Here is a 17,931-nt window from a genome sequence, read left to right on the forward strand (position 1 = left end):
GAAACTTACATCCAACAATAATGCCAAACTGAAAGGTGAATAGTGATCATGAATCAAGAATACCTCTAAGGCTGAATACATGCATTCCTTACATTCCACGTGGTATGTACTTGCTGCAAATGGCGGCCCTAAGGCTGCAAGGATCACGCCCAAGCTGAAGGATCAATCTGCCATGCTGAAACCCTTACTCTGCAACCAGAATCCACAATGAAGAATGGCGTACTCAATCTTTGTCAACAATGCACTCTGCCTGAAGAATCCAATGCCAATAACTGTTGAGGGCTACGTCCCAGCCAGTCCATATCTTGGGGTTTGCGTCCCAGATGAAGAATCACCCACTCAGAGCTAATTCGCAAAAATAAGTTTGATTGTGTAAAAAGATAATGAACAATTTGGTCTTCATCTCCTTATATCTCCTTTCCTGTCCAAGCCAAACCCTAAAAGAGAGTAAAGTTGGCACATTATGAAAAGGGTGTTATTTTCTAATTATGGCGTCAACTATAAGAAAATAACACTAAATTGCAAATAAATAGCTTCAAGCATCCAAAAAGACTCTGGAAGGTGAGAATCATGTAGCAAAGTTCAAGACCTTGCCAATGAGCTATAACACATTGGCATATCAACCCAGATGAAGCTAGAAATCCCTTATTACTCCGAAATGACTAAATACATAGCCTTATTTTAATTTATTTAACAACAAACTTAGGAAATATTTAAATATATTAAAATATCTCCATATATCCAATAATAGCCCAAAATGACCAAACAATCATGAATATAACTTTGTCACCTATCTGTGACCGATTTCGGAAAAGCTGAGCTAACTGGCAGTCCCATCCCTAAAATCTAGGGATGCTCCTAGAAACTAGGAAACACACCCAAACATCCTGAAACTGAAACCATGACATGGTCCTGTGGAACCTCCAATATGGGAACTGCCACAACCTCCTAAAAAATAGGGAATCTCCCTAAAATCAAGGAACTGCTCCCAATGGCCCTCAAACTGCCTGTAAAGCCAAAATCCAGTCACTATATGCACATGAATCCTCATAAACATTTTCTGCGTTCTTCATAATGTAGTCGTACGAGCCTTGGACTTATTATTTAACACTCGTTATCTTCTTATTTCACAGTTGCTGTATTTAACTTGTATAATTGGTGCTCTTTATCTAATAAATATGATGAAGTTGCCACAATATTAATTGTCTTTGCCTTCAACAAATTGTTGATAAAGTTGGTCTTCATATAAATCACAATTTCTTATGATTTCACTATTTATAGATTAATTGGTGCAAGTTTTTAATTAATTTAGTGATTGTTGTTTCATCCATTCCGTTCTAAGTGCTCTCATTATTATTTTTTATTTATGCTTGTTGCTGCTTGTTTCATAGATGAATCGCTATGATATTAATTATTCAAAAAGTGAAGTTGGCTATATTGATCATGAAGTCGCTTTATTCTTTTGTCTTTAACATTTGTGTCTTAATTCGCTGCTTTCCTCCATAGACATCGACCCTTTACGTGGCAAATATATTTATGTGTGCCTTCAACATGACTGGCCTTTATAACTTTTATTTTGGGAACCAATAAAAATGGCTAGCATAATTTTCTGTCATTAATCATCTCTGACATCAATCCTTGCATAAAATCAGAGCATGCAGCTTTCATTATACGATGGCACACATGGCTGCTGCTACAGTATGATCCATTGCCATATTCATTCTTTGATTCCACTTTGAAGACAAAGGCAATAGAAAAAGGAATGCCACAATCATTAGCTATTGTATTGCCATGATTTCATACATCCAATATGTTCAATAGACCATCTTATACATATGAGCAACATCATTGATAACTCAGATCCTTAATAACTATACCCTCATCTTTATGTTGAACAGTACGGCATAGAAGGCAACAAGTTCTCCTTTGATGTTGGCAATGTGGACCATCATTATTACCTTCTCTATAGTCAACATCAGCAGCAATCGACATTTGACTATATTTCCTTTATGTGTCAACATACCTTCAACTAATTTGCCGGAAGCAATCTCAATGCCCATTATAATGAGTCGACAATAATAGTTTGATGAACAAAACACCTCACACCACTGTGCATTACAACTTTCAGTTGTGTTACTTCATTGTGACTTTAATTAAGTGTTCTGCTTTCTTATGATGCTACTAAACATAAGATCGCTGCCTTTTTCAAAACAAACTCTATCTTCCAATTTTCAAGTCGCCGCTCTTCATTCGTTCATTTCCATGCATTACCTTAGAGAATTGGCCTTTGCTATTATTAAGTCGGCCATTATGAGATCGTCTAACAAATGAATCTTCTTTGTCATTCTTTCTTATATGGACTTCCACTATTTTATAAAAACTGATATATAACCTCTGTGCAATGATGTTCATGCATAATCTGATCATAAGAATTCTCCCTCAACTTTGATATCAATGAGTAACTTGTCTTCTTGCCTTCTTGACATCAATGACAATATTTCATTTGGATTGTGTATTAAGGTCTTTGATTAAATTGCAGCTATCCAATTCCTTATCTAATAACATTCTTACCTTTGACATCAATGACAATATTCTAATAATCTCCCTTGACATCTTACCTTTGACATCAATGACAACTATTCCAACATGGATGACCATGTTGCCTGACATCGGAGCCAAGAGGGCCAAAGTTCTGCTCTTGGGCTTAGTGTGGGATGGCTTTGGGCGGACCTATCATGCTTCTTCTCCCACACCCTAATGTGTTTGAACTCATGTTATAGGTATTATATGAGTATCATGTGCTATGGACACACCCTAATAATGGATATACATTATATATGTGTATATGTTTCTTATGTTATGATTGCAAGATTTGATTCCAGGATCACATTATTTTAAGAGATATTTTACTTGGTAAAGATGTAACCCTAACCCTAATTTGTGCAATGGTGATTCTAGGGCAAACTCTAGGGAAATTAGGAAGAGGACATTACAATGATTACATATTATCATGTTGCATATATTGTTATGTGATAATTAGGTATAGAAGCATTATCATGCTGCATACCAGAAAGGTAGTCAGGATACCATATCGCTGTATTGGATTGCTTTTGGTTTGATATAACTGTTTTCAGATGTGTGCAGATTACATGTAAGGTTGCTCTTGTCTGATTGGATCTTGTTTGTTCTCCTTCTATTCCTGTATGATTGCACAAATGAACAAGAGTGCTGTTGCCTGCAATAAATAGTAATTTCTGATCTGATTGATCTATGTGCCTAATTGCTGATATCTTATGAACTGATCTGCTCTTAATGAGCTCTGATGCTAATTGAATTGATTTCCTTGATAGATACAGATGTTATTCTGCTTCCCTTCCTTTTCTTCCAATAATGGACTGCCTTTTATATCCTTAAGGAGGGGCAGGGGAGTCATCTTATTTACTTTGGGACACGCCCCTTTGAAATGTCATGTCTTTTGATTGGTCCGCTCCCCTTCTTGGAACCTGATGCCTCTTCATTCATGACTATTCAACGGTTATTGTCATTGTGGTGTCTGCTGCTCTAACTTAATGATAATTACTTCTTTATTATTTAGGTTTGCTCCTTTCTTAATCTCTGCATAAGTTAATGTTTATTAGTATATTAATGTTTATTGTTCGCTGCCTGGGAAATCGTTGATCATGTGTCTTTCATTTATTAGTTTCTGTTTCTTCTTGCTTGGAGATGGTATGGGGGTTAGATTATTGCTTCTTACTTCGGGATTCACTATAAGAATTGTGAAGTCTTACTAGTATGACAATTTTTCTGACCACTAGAAATCAATTTATGGATTTATTTATTGTGTTATTTCTTCTGGTTTACAGAAGTGAGAGTGTTTATAGTGGGGACATGACATTCCCTGATAGCTTGCCAGTTCATCTGCATTTGAGACAAAGTGGAGCACATACTCCTTCATCCACTTAGTAAAGGGCCATTGACTACACTTGGTAGAAGATTTAATGTATGTGCATGCGAACTTATGGCTTCATTCACACAAACAAAGTGGCTACAAGAAAGGGGACACATGGAAGTGGGGTAGTAAGCTAGAGCATATTGACTTGGATGCTTGCACTTCCCACTTTGCTACACGTTTTTGAAGATGAGCCAACTAGCGAGCATGAGAGTGCTAGTGCTAGTGCCCTTGTTTGTTGTTCGTCTAATTTGCCAGTACCTACAACATCAAACATAGATAGTGATGATAATATTTTTGAAGACCCATATGATGATGCTTGATTAGTTATGGCTGATTGTTGATGCTTGACTATCATTTTTTAATTTTAGACTTAGTATACAATATATATCATGACATTTGAGTTTGACTAATTAACATTGTACCATTTTTTGTTTTTATGGTGGTTTTGTTTATTATACAATATTTGATTCTATGTGTGATATTTTGAACTTAGTTACTACTTCAAATATTTATATATTTCTGATTTTTATATGTTTTTGTATTGACAAACCGAATCCCATTTTTTATTTTGACTGAACCCATGAACTGAACCAGTGAAGTTGAACCCCATCTAGTACCGAAACCGGTAACTTAGTTTAATCCCAGTCACTGTTTTCAGTTTGCAGGATTTTTCTAACTTAGTATGTTATATTATAAGTGGATGTAATTTTGAGTTCCTTTAACCTATTTTGGTCTCGCGTAGACATAAATATAACTTGTTAGTCTTCTTTCTTTTATAGTAAGAGCAAGAGCTCTGTTGTATGCCACTATTTATTTACCAAATGTTAATCTGAGGGGAAATAAGTCTTTTGGGTTGCTAGGATTGCAAATGTCCTCCTATGAAAAATCTTCATTTATCTAGTCTTTAGAAAACTAAATAAGTAAGAAAATATGAATTTTGTATAAATATGCTCAATCACCTGTTATAATAAAACTCAACTTGTAAATTGACATCGATATGTAAAAATCAGAGTAATGTTTCAAGAAGAAAATCACAAGAAATGGTAATCATGTTGGCTTCTTTGCTCTTAAGTTCTTAACAAATCAAGTTTGAGATTAATCTAAACAAATTGCTCAAAGCTAGATTTATGAGCATCCTTAATCTGTCCTTAATACATACTGAATCTGCTTTGCATTTTTTTTCAAATACATGTAAATGTTTGTAATTTGCACAAAAGTCCTCAATTATGTAACGGACTGAGATTGTATATTGTAAATTATGTGAAATTCATTTTGGATATCCATCAGTTTTACTTCTAATAAATTTTGCATGGGTTAATGCACATTGATGAACGTTATTGGTCTTTCTTTTTACACTTGAAATGAAGGAGAGGGTGTTATGTTGCAAGTCTTGTCAGTTGAATTTTGACGTGAAGGAGAGGGTGTTATGTTGCAAGTCTTGTCAGTTGAATTTTATCATCAAAATGATTAGTCATCTTATACACTTATCTCATGACAGTTGCTTAATGCTCCAAAGATTTATTACAAGGATGAATCTTCCTCAAGTTATGATATGAATGACAGACTCGACTTTTACAAGGACAGCAGTGATACCTGGGTAAGAACCACAGATTTTACCTCGTTTTTTAGTATAGGCCAGTCATCATCTCTATGCTTTGCACTTCCACATGGCAGTAACATTTCTCAAATCCGAGAGAATTTTGCTCATTACAAAGAAATTGAAGAGAGGCTCTCCCTAGACTCAGGTAGTTCATTTTCTAACACAAGATTGGTGCCAATTTTAAGTCCTCCTGTGGAACTTAATGTGCCTTTTGAAATATTGTTTCAAGTAAATTCACTTGTTCAGAATGGATTGCTCAGTGGGCCAAGCCTTGGCAGGGAATTCTTCAATTTGTTACATCCTAAATGGGTACCTTATACCCATATAAACTCGGCTTTTGTGAAACTTTGTAGTTTTAGAAACACCTGCTATGATCCAGTGAAGGAAATTAGGAAGGAATATGAAAATTTAAAAAAATTTAAAAATTTCAGAAGGTACACTGATTCATTATATGCTTCTCTGGACAATGGCTTGATGTATGTTTACCGAGTACAAGTAACACCCTCAAAAGTGTACTTCTCTGGACCTGAAGTTAATGTGTCTAATCGTGTGACACGGCAGTATGCAAAATATATTAATAACTTTCTCCGTGTAACCTTTATTGATGAGAATGGGAATAGATTGTACTCAACTGATTTGTCCCAGAGAATACAGAATGGTGCAGAAAAACATACAAAACTATACAAACGTGTCCTCTCAATTTTAAAGGAAGGTATTGTGATAGGGAGTAAGAAGTTTGACTTTCTTGCTTTTTCAACTAGTCAACTACGGGAAAGTTCTGTGTGGTTTTTTGCTTCAACTGGAGAAGTTAATGCAGAGAGTATCCGAGAATGGATGGGTGACTTTTTAGCTATTAGAAATGTGGCAAAATGTGCAGCAAGAATGGGACAATCCTTTAGCTCTTCAACAGAAACACTTCATGTTTATCCACATGAAATTAAAGATATTCCAGACATTTGGATTCAGAGAGAAGACAAAAAATATAATTTTTCAGATGGAATCGGGAAGATATCTTTGTCCCTTGCAAAACAGGTAGCTGCAAAGTGTAATTGTGATTATATACCCTCTGCATTTCAAATAAGGATTGGTGGTTACAAAGGTGTTGTAGCAGTGGATCCTAGATCTCCATATAAACTCTCTCTGCGGCCAAGCATGAAAAAATATGAGTCAAACAATAGCAATCTTGATGTTCTTTCTTGGACGAAATTCAGGCCATGCTTTTTGAATCGCCAAGTCATAACTCTTTTGTCTACATTGGGAGTTAGGGATCAGCACTTTGAGAGGATGCAGGAAGAAGTTGTCAGATATCTAGATCAACTTTTTTCTAACAGAACCATGGCCCTGGAAGTCCTGCGAATCATGCATGTGGGTGATTCTTATAATGTTCTTTTCAGTATGCTTTCAGCTGGCTATTTGCCTGATTCCGAGCCATACTTGTCAATGATTCTTCATGCATTTCGAGCATCTAAACTCTTTGAATTAAGATGCAAGGCACGCATATTTGTTCCAAAGGGGGCTTGCTTGATGGGCTGCCTGGATGAGAGTAGAACATTAAAATATGGTGAAGTATTTATTCAAGTTTCTCGCACACCAGGAATGAATCAATTCCATGATACAGGGCTTTATCCAGCTCAACAATGCAGTAGTGATCCTGGAACTAGCATAGTTGAAGGGAAAGTGATAGTAGCAAAAAATCCATGCCTTCATCCAGGTGATGTACGAGTTCTATCAGCAGTTGACAACTCCAATCTTCATCACATGATTGACTGTATAGTTTTCCCACAACAAGGTCAAAGGTAAGTAGATAGACTTCTTGATTTTACTTTACAGATTTAAGTTTTTAACATTAATATTTTGTTTTCCCTCTGTATTCTGTTCCATCTTGTTTTACATGCACACAAACACAATCACATTCGCTGACAATGTGGTAACATAAAAAATTCCTTTTATATAACACAAGATAAAAATTAAAATAATTCATCGATCACTGAAATTATTATGATTTATCAACCACCGATTTTTTTTTTGTTGGTAATAACAGTATTTTTTATTAAATATAAAAGAGATTAAATCTTGCATGAGAAAGATTAACTTCAAACCACCAAAAAACCACCCATAAAAAACCCGTTAGACTGCCATCAAAAACCACCCATCCAAACCACTAACCCCAAACCCATTATGCAGTCAATTCGAGCTCAAAAAATTTCGCTCGTTAATACAGTTTCAGTTCAGATTTGACAGAGAAAACTATAAAAACTGCTCGCAAACTGTCCACAATAAAACCTTAGAACTAACAGGGATTAACCCCACCAGAACACAAAGACAAAAAAGCATTAAAGCTCAAGAAATTTCAGCTTGATCTACCTGGAATCATTGCTAAGGCTTGTTCATCACTCACCTTCCTCTTCCTCGGCCACAACGTTCTGTGCTCCATGTGCCCTGCCTCCTTTTTTGCTTGATTCAAAATTGCCTCAACTTCCATCAGCTGCACAAAGACCTTCAAAGCTTCCCAGCCCCGTCTCGCCTCCTCTCTGCAATGTGCCTTGTAGTATTCTCCTAGCCAACTAACAAATGGAATGCACTTTTCAAAAACCTCATGGTGCAAGTTTTCAATTCCCTCTCTCACAATGAACCCAACTCTTGGTATTGCCCATTCAATGATCAAATCCATAACCACAAAGGAGTCCTTAGGGACTATAGCCTCCATTACCCACTTTACAGGCTCCACTGAATTTTCCAGATCCAAGCCCCACGCCATAATTAGGGAATACACATCCATGTTCGTTCGGTATCTATATCTCAAGTCACCAAATGAGTCACCCAAAATCAGCTGTACACATTTCACTAGTCTGTCATCCTTAAACAAAAACATTCCCTCTAGCCTCCTTTCGGATACAGAGCCAAGGAAGGGGTAGAGTTGCTTCTTCGTCTTCAAAGTAAAATTTGCTTCCATGGCTCTCTGTTTCTACAGTGATACCACTTTTCTCCAAACCATTTTAGGCAAATTACTCCGCAAAAATTCAATCGAAAGATTGAGAGAAACAAGAAAGGTAACATCACAATGAGCTACCACCATTACCAAAAAAACACCAACAATAAATGCATTGTACCATCACAGCTCCACCGCCCTTCCAAGATCTGTTATTGAGATTTTGCATGCTCATCAATGAAAAATCATAATTGCAGGTTCATTAATGCTTCATACCTACTAACATGTCTTTAAACCATAGTTGAAAATCTCGGACTCGCCTTGGACTCGGCAAACCAAAATTTTGGACTCGGACTCGGACTCGTGAAAGACTTGTGAAAGACTCGGCAAAGACTCGGCAAAAAAAAAAACCGTAGTTTTACAAAAAAAATATAAAGAAATTAATGCATTTAGAGAACATAAGTGCCATAATTGAAACATTACACATGTCATATGATCTACAAAGTACAAACACACAATATTTGAAATTTCATCATTCATGGCAGCATATTCAAGTTTCAAGTTTCAACTCTAAAATGTATAATGGCAGCATAAGTATATAAATGTTCACAAAATTACATATAATGATATATCCAAGTCCCAACTCCAAATGTGAAAAACAACAATGTGAATGAACAAACCAAAGAGAAGACTACATCTTCCTCTTTGTATTTTTCCTAATATAGCTCAATTTTTCAGGCCTTGAGCTAGAAGTAGTAGCAGTGGGTGTTGTGGTATCTAAATGGTGAGATGATTCTTCTTCAAAGTCAAAGTCCTCATCATCATCCTCATATTCATCCTCATCTTCATCCAATCTTGCTCCTTCTGCATCTTGTGCTGCTCCTCTCTCTATTTCTGCAATTTCTTCTTCGGTAAGGAGGACATCATCACCATCATTTTGTTCATTCATGGTCCAATCACCATATGGATCAATTTCATCCAAGTCAATGGCCTCATGTGAAACACCCTCCACCTGTCTAACTCGAAGGCGAAAGTTGTACCGAACAAATACTAGATCATTGAGCTTCTTTTGTGACAATCTATTTCTCTTCTTTGTGTGAATGCTCTCAAAGACACTCCAATTTCGTTCACACCCAGAAGCACTGCATGGCTGAGACAAAACACGGATAGCTATCTTTTGAAGATTAGGCGTGCCGGCACCATAATTCTCCCACCATAAATCTACAAAAAACATTTAGAAATATTAGAATTGAGAAAAAAATGTAACAATCAAGTTTGTAGGTTTTTTCTTGCACTATTGAACTAAGTTACTAAATTTTTTACCTGGTTGTTGTTTTCCTCTCCTATCAATTGCTAGTTAATGAACATTTCCGAATTCATAAATAAAGATAGAGCAATTGCAAATGTCAAATCTCACCTCCAACTCATCAAGAACCTTGTCTCTCAACTCAGGATTAGGTGTCATCTTATCAATGCATGTAATAACACCTGCCATGACCTCCTCATCAGCCCTAAATGAATCAGAGAAGTAGAATTTCGGGTTCAAAAAGTAGGCGAAGGCGTGTATCAGTTGGTGGAGTTGGTTTGTCCACCTACGATCAATGATGCGCCAAAGGATTTCACATTTTCTTGTATTTCCATGATAGTAATGTGAAATGGCCTCTTTGGCCCTATCCATGGCCTCATAAATGAAACCCATTGGCATGCCCTCTCCATCCACCATACGAAGAACCCTTACCAAAGGTTCTGTCACCTAAAAAAATTAAAACAAATTTTAAAGTAGTACAAAATCAACCCCTAAAAAATAAAATCAGCAAATAGACAAGATTGTATAAACTTTACTTTTGTGTTTATTACTTACCGCAGTCAACTCCTCTCCACTTTTATTGAACCCTTCATCAAAAACAATGCTCACAATCTTCTCTGCTTCAGGTCTTTTGGAGTATGCAAACCCCAACCAAGCATCTGACACAAACATCTGCTTAAGATGAGGAATGGCACTAAGAATGCTCTGCAAAGTGATGAAGTGGCTAGCAAATCGTGTCACTCCAGGTCGCACAAGGTCCTTGCCATTTATGTGTTTTCTCATCAAAGCAAGCACCCAAGTATGGTTGTAGATGAATTTGGTGACACTTTTTGCATCTTCAACCACCTTCTTCACCCATCCAATCTTCCCAATGTCCTCTAGCACCAAGTCCAAGCAATGTGCAGCACAAGGACTCCATGTAATCGAAGGATGCCTCTCCATAAGCATTCTACCTGCAGATACATATGCAGCTGCGTTGTCCGTGATAATTTGGACAACATTCTCAACTCCAACTTCCCGAACCACACCATCCAACAGATTACACAAAGTCTGCATTTTTTATTTCATTTGAGGCATCAACAGACTTTATGAATACCATTGCACCATTTGAAGCCACCAAGAAGTTGAGAAGAGTCCTATTCTGTCCATCTGTCCATCCATCAGATAAAATGCTACATCCTTTTCTCTTCCAATACCTTTTCTGATCATCAACCACACCTTCTGTATTTTGCACAGTTTTCTCTAGCAATGGCCCACTGAAGTCATGACCTGTTGGGGCCTTAAACCCCTTACTCGCCACTGTACATGCATTAACAAAACTTTCCCAATACACATTGTTTGCTGCATTGAAAGATAGATTATTGTAAAACCAAAAGTTTGAAGCTGCTATCCGTGCTTGTTCATGCTTCTCTCTATTCCATCCTGTACCTTCAAGTGAAGGTTGTGCACCTGGAACATTGCGTGGTACAAAAAAATTAGGGTCTGATCTAACAGGAGTGCCACTAGCCTCACCCTCATTGTCACCAAAAGATGAAAGTGACTGACGACCCCGACTGTGACCAATGGGACCCGAAGTGGACAATGTGGGATTCATTGCAGCTGCCATGGTTTCTCTTGTTTTTTGCCTTTCTTCCTTATGCATGTCATTCTTAGCAAGAATGGCCTTCATCTCTCTAATAATTTCAGGAGTTGATTTGGGGCATGCCTCCACACCATATCTAGGTATTTGTGCAAGGTGGTATTTTAATCTATTGATTCCACCAGTCATCCATTTTGTGCATTCGGTGCAAGTGACCTCCCCCTTTTTGCTTCCTGCAATCCCATATTTCCAAGCTTTATCTCTTTGTCTTCCTGACCTTGGGGTTGCCCTTGGAGTTGAACTTGCCATTGCTGATTTAACATGAAAAAAAAAAAATCAGCAGGGTTCCATGGAAAATCAACAAAAAAAATGACAATGAATCATTTGGGAAAAATAGCATTCAAAAACAAGAAAAAAAAAAGAGGAAATAACTTAGGAAAGAAAATAGAAAAAAATTTGGCAGCATATCCCCTTGTTTTTCAAGATTTTTTTCAGTTTCAAAACAATGAAATGATTCAAATGAAAAAAAAAAAGAAAGAGAAAAAATCCTTACCTAGATCTCTCTTGCTGATTTTTCCTTCTTCCCTCTACTCCTCCAAACCCTTCTAACCTGCTATAGCCAAAGAAAAACCAAAATGAAGTGAGAAATTAAAAAAAAACTTGGTTTTTACCCTTTACGGGCATGTTTTTCTGGGCCCGCGAGTCTTTGCGAAAGACTCGCGCGAGTCTTTCGCAGAGACTCGCCTCGCGAGTCCTAGGCGAGTCGACTCGCGGCGCCAAAGGACTCGCGAGTCCGAGGCGAGTCGGCGATTTTTAAAACTATGCTTTAAACATCCTCTTCCAAAGGAATAAATCTTAAATCTTCTACCTTTGTTTCACCAACCTTATCAAACAATACAGTCCATTTAGAAAGTTTATCAGCTTCCACATTCCCCATTCTTTTGACGTGGCTAATTCAAAGTCTTCAAAAGTTGCCAACTCTTCTACTATAGTAGAAATCGTATTCTGAAGATGCTAGGCATCAATATATCTCTTCATAATTGCTTGAGTTATAATTAGGGAGTCCCCTTCTAAGTGAATTCTCGGAATTCCCAACATCTTGCCAAATTTGATTGCTGCCAAAGTTGCTGAAGCTTCAACAACGTTATTCATCCCATTCTCCAATTTCTTCACCACTAAAGCCAAAATGTTGCCATCCCAATCCCAAGCAGTGAAACCCGCTCTTGACGGTCTAGGGTTTCCTTTCGAGGCTTCATCAAAGTTAATTTTCCACCATCCCTCCATAGGTTTTTCCCAAGCAACATCAATAGTCTCATTTAGAGCTGAATTAACCCAACCATGCTCCTTAACGAGCCTGAGACAAATTCCTGGCCAGTGTGCCTGCACCAGTTTATCCTCCACCGCATAAGGTACGCTTGGGTTGAAATACATGGATGCTACAACCCCAATCACTTCCTCAATATAATGATTAATTCTTTGATTCAATCTTTTAGTCAATTCCTCCTTATCTAGAAAGATTCTCCTATTTCTTTCTTTCTAGATTTCCCAAATTACAATAGAAGGGGTTACTTTCCAGATACAGTTTAGAGTCGATTTCATCACCTCCAAAGGCCATCCCTCAAAAAATTTCCTCAAAGTTTCCAGTAACGGGCCTTGCCACCCCAACATACCCAAAAGCATCTCCCAACAAGAAGAAGCCACCTTGCATTGAAGAAGCAAATGATCAACCGTCTCCTTCGCCTCTCGACACAGAACACATTTTGTTTGTCCACAGAAACCAAATCTTTTTCTTTTCTCCCCAGTCAAAATACGCCCCCTAATTGCCAGCCAAGCAAAAGTTCCTTCCTTTGGAAGGCATTCTTCCCCCAACATAAGCTAACCGGCCATTCCTCATCTCCTGTTGTTGTATCTAGAAACTGATATCCTAATTTGACCGAGTACTTGCCATCCATAGCTCCACAACACACAACCTTGCCCTCCTTGCTAGTTTTCGAAGACTTCCTTGAATTAAAAATCCCCTGCATAATAAACTGATGGCGATCCAAAAGATTCACATTCTAAAGGGATTTCCAGCACCATTCACCACCCAGAACATCCTTCTCCTTTGGATCGCATCAGAGACACAAAAATAGGGCACATTGATATGTCAGAATTCCTCAAGAGGGTAGAAGATCCATAGGATTATAACTTGCAGCGGCTGTTGGACAGCCATATCCACCATGCGTCATTTTTCTCGGTGGCTGCCCTAGAACCTGAGTTCATTCTTGCTTGCGCCCATCATTTTGACAAAGAGTCGAGAGTCATAAAAGATGATGATGGTGAGGCGATAATCCGTCTTGATGTAGATATGATCGAGAAGGTCTTCAGAATACCTCTGCACCTATTTATATGGAAATCTCCAAAGAAAGTGCAGCGGAGTATTATGTGAAGAGGGAAAAAGATTGCAAGCGACACATCAATAGGTGGATCCAAGAGCCACGAGCCTCTTTCTCAAGATGGGCAAAGTTGTACCGCTGCAATTTCAAATGGGAGATAGGAGACACCATAACTCTTCTCAGCAGGATGATGGGCCTTGAGCATTCCAATGTCTTTGAGCCATGGGTGTACTAGTTCATCATGTTCATAAGGCAGTCTCATCACATTTCATGGGGAGAAGTCATCAGCGATGCCTTGTGTGAACAACTTGCAGCAGTTCCTACCACCATGACCTTCATGAATTCATATTTGGTATACTTAGCAGCATCACTTAAACACTTTCCAGGTCTTTCTACCAAGGGTGATCGCTCGCTTATACTAGGTTGGGAATATTATGACCAGTTGTTGTTGAGACCCAGTAGACTGCATTTCAGAAGAGTCCAAGATGCATTCTTCGGATATTTCATGTGTTAGTTTGATTGAAATCTCAGGAACAAGAGAGTATCAGATGAGGCATGGGATAAGGTGTGCGAGTATGGATGTTTGTTTCTGCAGTTTCCCACCTTCACCTATATGAGGATTGGATGCTATGGTGGTCAGCCATATATGCTTCCCAGATACCCAACTGATAAGATCATTCTTATGGAGTTGGGAAGACAGATCATGGCTGTCCACACTTTTCAGTCTGCTAGACACAAGGTTGGATTGGGGATCTCTACCACAAACCCATTGAAAATTGCCGGTATTCCCTTGTCACATCTGTGAAGGCTAAGGCTATGGAGACTGAATTGCAGGAAATCAAGCTCAAAAGGTTTAAACCTAGAGTTGATTTTGATTACAGGGGTATGAAGGAGAAGGTCAAGAAATCCTTTGTACATGTGCATCACATTGAGGACATCTGGGTAGATCTCCGCATAGAAGCCGAAGTTCTGAAGATAGATTACTGCAGGCTCACTGTTGAGCAAATTGTTGATTTGAACTTGGTGGATATCCCACAAGGGATGATTGATGATGGGCACATACTTGATCCTGAATACATTTCATGGAGGGTTGAGGAAGCTCCACTTCCTTTGATCCAATGGTCACACAAAGAGTGCATATCTATCCTTGAGAGATTTCAGCCTATCTTGGCCAACACCAACGCATGGCTGAAAAGTAATGCTGTTAGAGTTATAAAAATCAAGGTTGGTAAAGAAGATGATTCTACGGGGCCTCTTGGACATAAGTCTGAGATTCAGGTTGACAACAAGGAGGGTGCATCATCTTCGGGCACGAGGATCAAGTTGCGAGTCAGTTGTGCAGTACTGCTTCCTCCTGAGGAGACGACAATTCGTGGGAAGGAAAAATCACGATTCCATGTTCAGGCGATCGATCTGGATAATCCAGAAGAGGGGCAACAATCTGATGATGCTCCTAAGTCTCCAGTTTCAGACTCGCCTCATGAGATCATTCCTCCAGTTTCCATTGAGACGCCTCTTTCTCCTCCTGATTTGTATGTGGATGAGTCTCCTCAGAATGCTATTCCCATTTCAACATACGAGCCATCCCCTGATCCTCAACAAGAGAGTGTGTTGGAAGTTCCTGAGGATATTCCTACTTGTATCCAATTATCAAAAATTGGTACTTCCACTTCTGGTTTTGAAGAATTCATAAGGCAATCTTCATGCCCATTGGTAACTGAGCAAACTGTGGTCGCTGTCCAAACAGATATTCCTCCCAGGATGACCACGGTGATTCAAACAGAAACTACTTCTCCTTTGCCTACAGCTGCTACTCGAGGAGAGTTGATGACTTTGCCTCCATGGCTTAGTTCTTTTACCCCGAAAAAGAAGAAGCAAGAAATCTCACCTGATGCCTTTGATTACTAGCAACTGAAACAATCCAAATCCAAAGTTGCTAAGAAGGCCAAGACTATCTCCAGAGTAACTGTTGACAACAACAAGATGAAGGTAGCTGAAATTGTGGAACCTATTGTAGATAAGCCACTTGAAGAAATGTTAGCTGCCGATTATAAGGTTACAAGGATAGAGTTGGGAAAACAAACGCATGAGGTCATTAAACATTATGCTCAGTTTTCTGTTGCTTCGCTAGTGCAAAGGTGTGATGAGCTTCTAGTAAAGAAAGACAAGCTAGAAGAGGAAAACCGACAACTTATGGCAGCCGTTCATAAAATTACAAAACCTGCTGCTAAAGGGAGTAACTCTATAGGTTCTTCTGGTTCCCAAGAATCAGTTCGTGGAGTGGAAAGGGCTGCTCAGAAGGTACAAGCACTGGATTCCTGGGTTGATCAGCTTCATGATCTATGTGCACAAGTAATGAAAGACATTTTTCAAATAATGTCTAAGTTGGAGACCATTGAGGAGAAACTGGATCAGATTTCTAATACTTTCAAAAAGAATCTGGAAAGTGTTGAAAAAAGTTTGACAATCTGGTGTACCATGCCCCAACAACAACTGAGTGTTTTGCAGGAGCATGCCATCATCTTTTCCAGGGTCATGTACTTGGAATTTGAAGAACTCCTGGAAAACAAGGCCCTTGTTCTTAAATCCCTCATTGAGGAGATTGGTGATGCAAAGAGATTCCGGGGTGAAGTTTTTCGAGATATTGTCTCACATTGTGAAAGGGTCTCTTGCAACATAGTAAGTCAGGATGGAGAACTGATTCCAGAAGAAGAAGTTCTTGCTGATTTGCAGATGAGGATTCATAATGAATGGAGGAGCGAACAATTCTCGGTCGCTTCAATTCAGACATTTATGAAACACCAAGCCTTTCTGCATGAAATCCAGTCTATCCTGGATAAAAACAATTCTGCGCTCCTTCGGTGTCATGACACTATTGTGAAGACCATGGTTGTTGCCAAGAACAACCATGGACCGAATCCCGAGGAACTACAAACGAGCATCCAAAAATTTCAAGGATTTGTGTCTTCACAAAATTCAACTTAAGTGTTTTTCAACACTTAGTTGAATTTTCCCTCTTTTGTAATCCTTAGTTGTAATTTTGTTTTGACAAGTTACATGTAAAAGTATTTTTTGTAAAACGCAAGTTACACATTACTTGCACCTTTGTAATTACATGTAAGGCAACTACTAGTTGTGTCCGATTAGGACTGTAGTTGGAATAAGTCTTAGTTAGTTATTGAATAAGTCTTGGTGGTTGAGAGAATCTCTCAAGTTAGTTAGGATCCTCCCACCTTTTTCTCAAGGCTCCTCTTCTATAAATACTCTAGGGGTCTATTGTAATTTTTATCTTTTTGGAAAGCAAGCAAAAACTCTGCCAAATTTACAGTAAGAAGTCTTTGAGCTTATGTATGTGAATTGAAGGTTTTGAAGAAAAATAAAGAAGGATTACTCAAGTTTTGAGTCTTTGAGCTACATGTTTGAGTTTGAATCTTCTTATTTCTTCTATGCAAAGTGTTTTTAAAGGAGCTTAGTCCAATCTGATTTGAAGTCTTTGAGCTGCAAGTAGAGAAGATTAATTAAAATAGGAAAATCTCTAGAAGGAGCAGCAAGTCTTTGAGCTTGCGTCTGTTCTTGAGGAAAAATTATTTTGATAATAAATAGCTGCAAGTCTTTGAGCTTTCATTAGTTCTTGTCTTTGTGTTGAAAGAATAGATTATTCTAGTCTTTGAGCTGTTGTCTTTTATTCGTTGTAAAATTTAGTATAGCAAAGGGTAGATAGGACTTCACATAATCAAGTCTTTGAGCTTGATATTGCTGTCCCGTCCCGAAGGAAGTGACGATAGTCTTTGAGCTTTTAGGAAACTTCATTTCCTTTCTCTCATTTCACTTGAAAGTGGTTACTGCTGTTCATATTCAATCGCTATCCTTTTCTATGAAAAGAAAAGGATATTGTCTTTCTTAAAAAAAAGAAAAAAGATAGTTGTCCCATCTTATTTTATTTTCAAAGTTGTAGTTAGATAGGGGGAGCCTTCCCTTAATTAGGAGAGTTTTTACTTGTGTGCTATTGTTGAAACCACAATTTTGTATATTTCCCCAGGTGTACAAAATTTTCAACCAACAGGTTTTCTGATTTAGGGCTCTGTAATCCACACATATGCGCATGGTCCCATCCTTCTTTTTTTGATTCAGGGATTTTGCTAGGCCGTATGTAAGCCATGTCAAACAATTCCTGAATTGCTTTCTCAATC

At 38.2% G+C, this 17,931-nt stretch overlaps 1 protein-coding gene across 2 annotated transcripts in view; it reads left to right on the forward strand.

Moving 5' to 3' along the window:
- LOC131064602 (probable RNA-dependent RNA polymerase 1) overlaps window positions 1–17,931 on the forward strand; it is a 78,070-nt gene that overhangs the window by 39,078 nt on the left and 21,061 nt on the right. For both annotated transcript variants that reach the window (XM_057998790.2, XM_057998791.2), the window contains one exon: window positions 5,451–7,348. In XM_057998790.2, the coding sequence (XP_057854773.1) occupies window positions 5,451–7,348 (1,898 nt within the window). The remainder of the gene's footprint in view (window positions 1–5,450; window positions 7,349–17,931) is intronic.

This window comes from Cryptomeria japonica, chromosome 2 (assembly GCF_030272615.1).
Source record: "Cryptomeria japonica chromosome 2, Sugi_1.0, whole genome shotgun sequence".
Taxonomy (NCBI): Eukaryota; Viridiplantae; Streptophyta; class Pinopsida; order Cupressales; family Cupressaceae; genus Cryptomeria; species Cryptomeria japonica.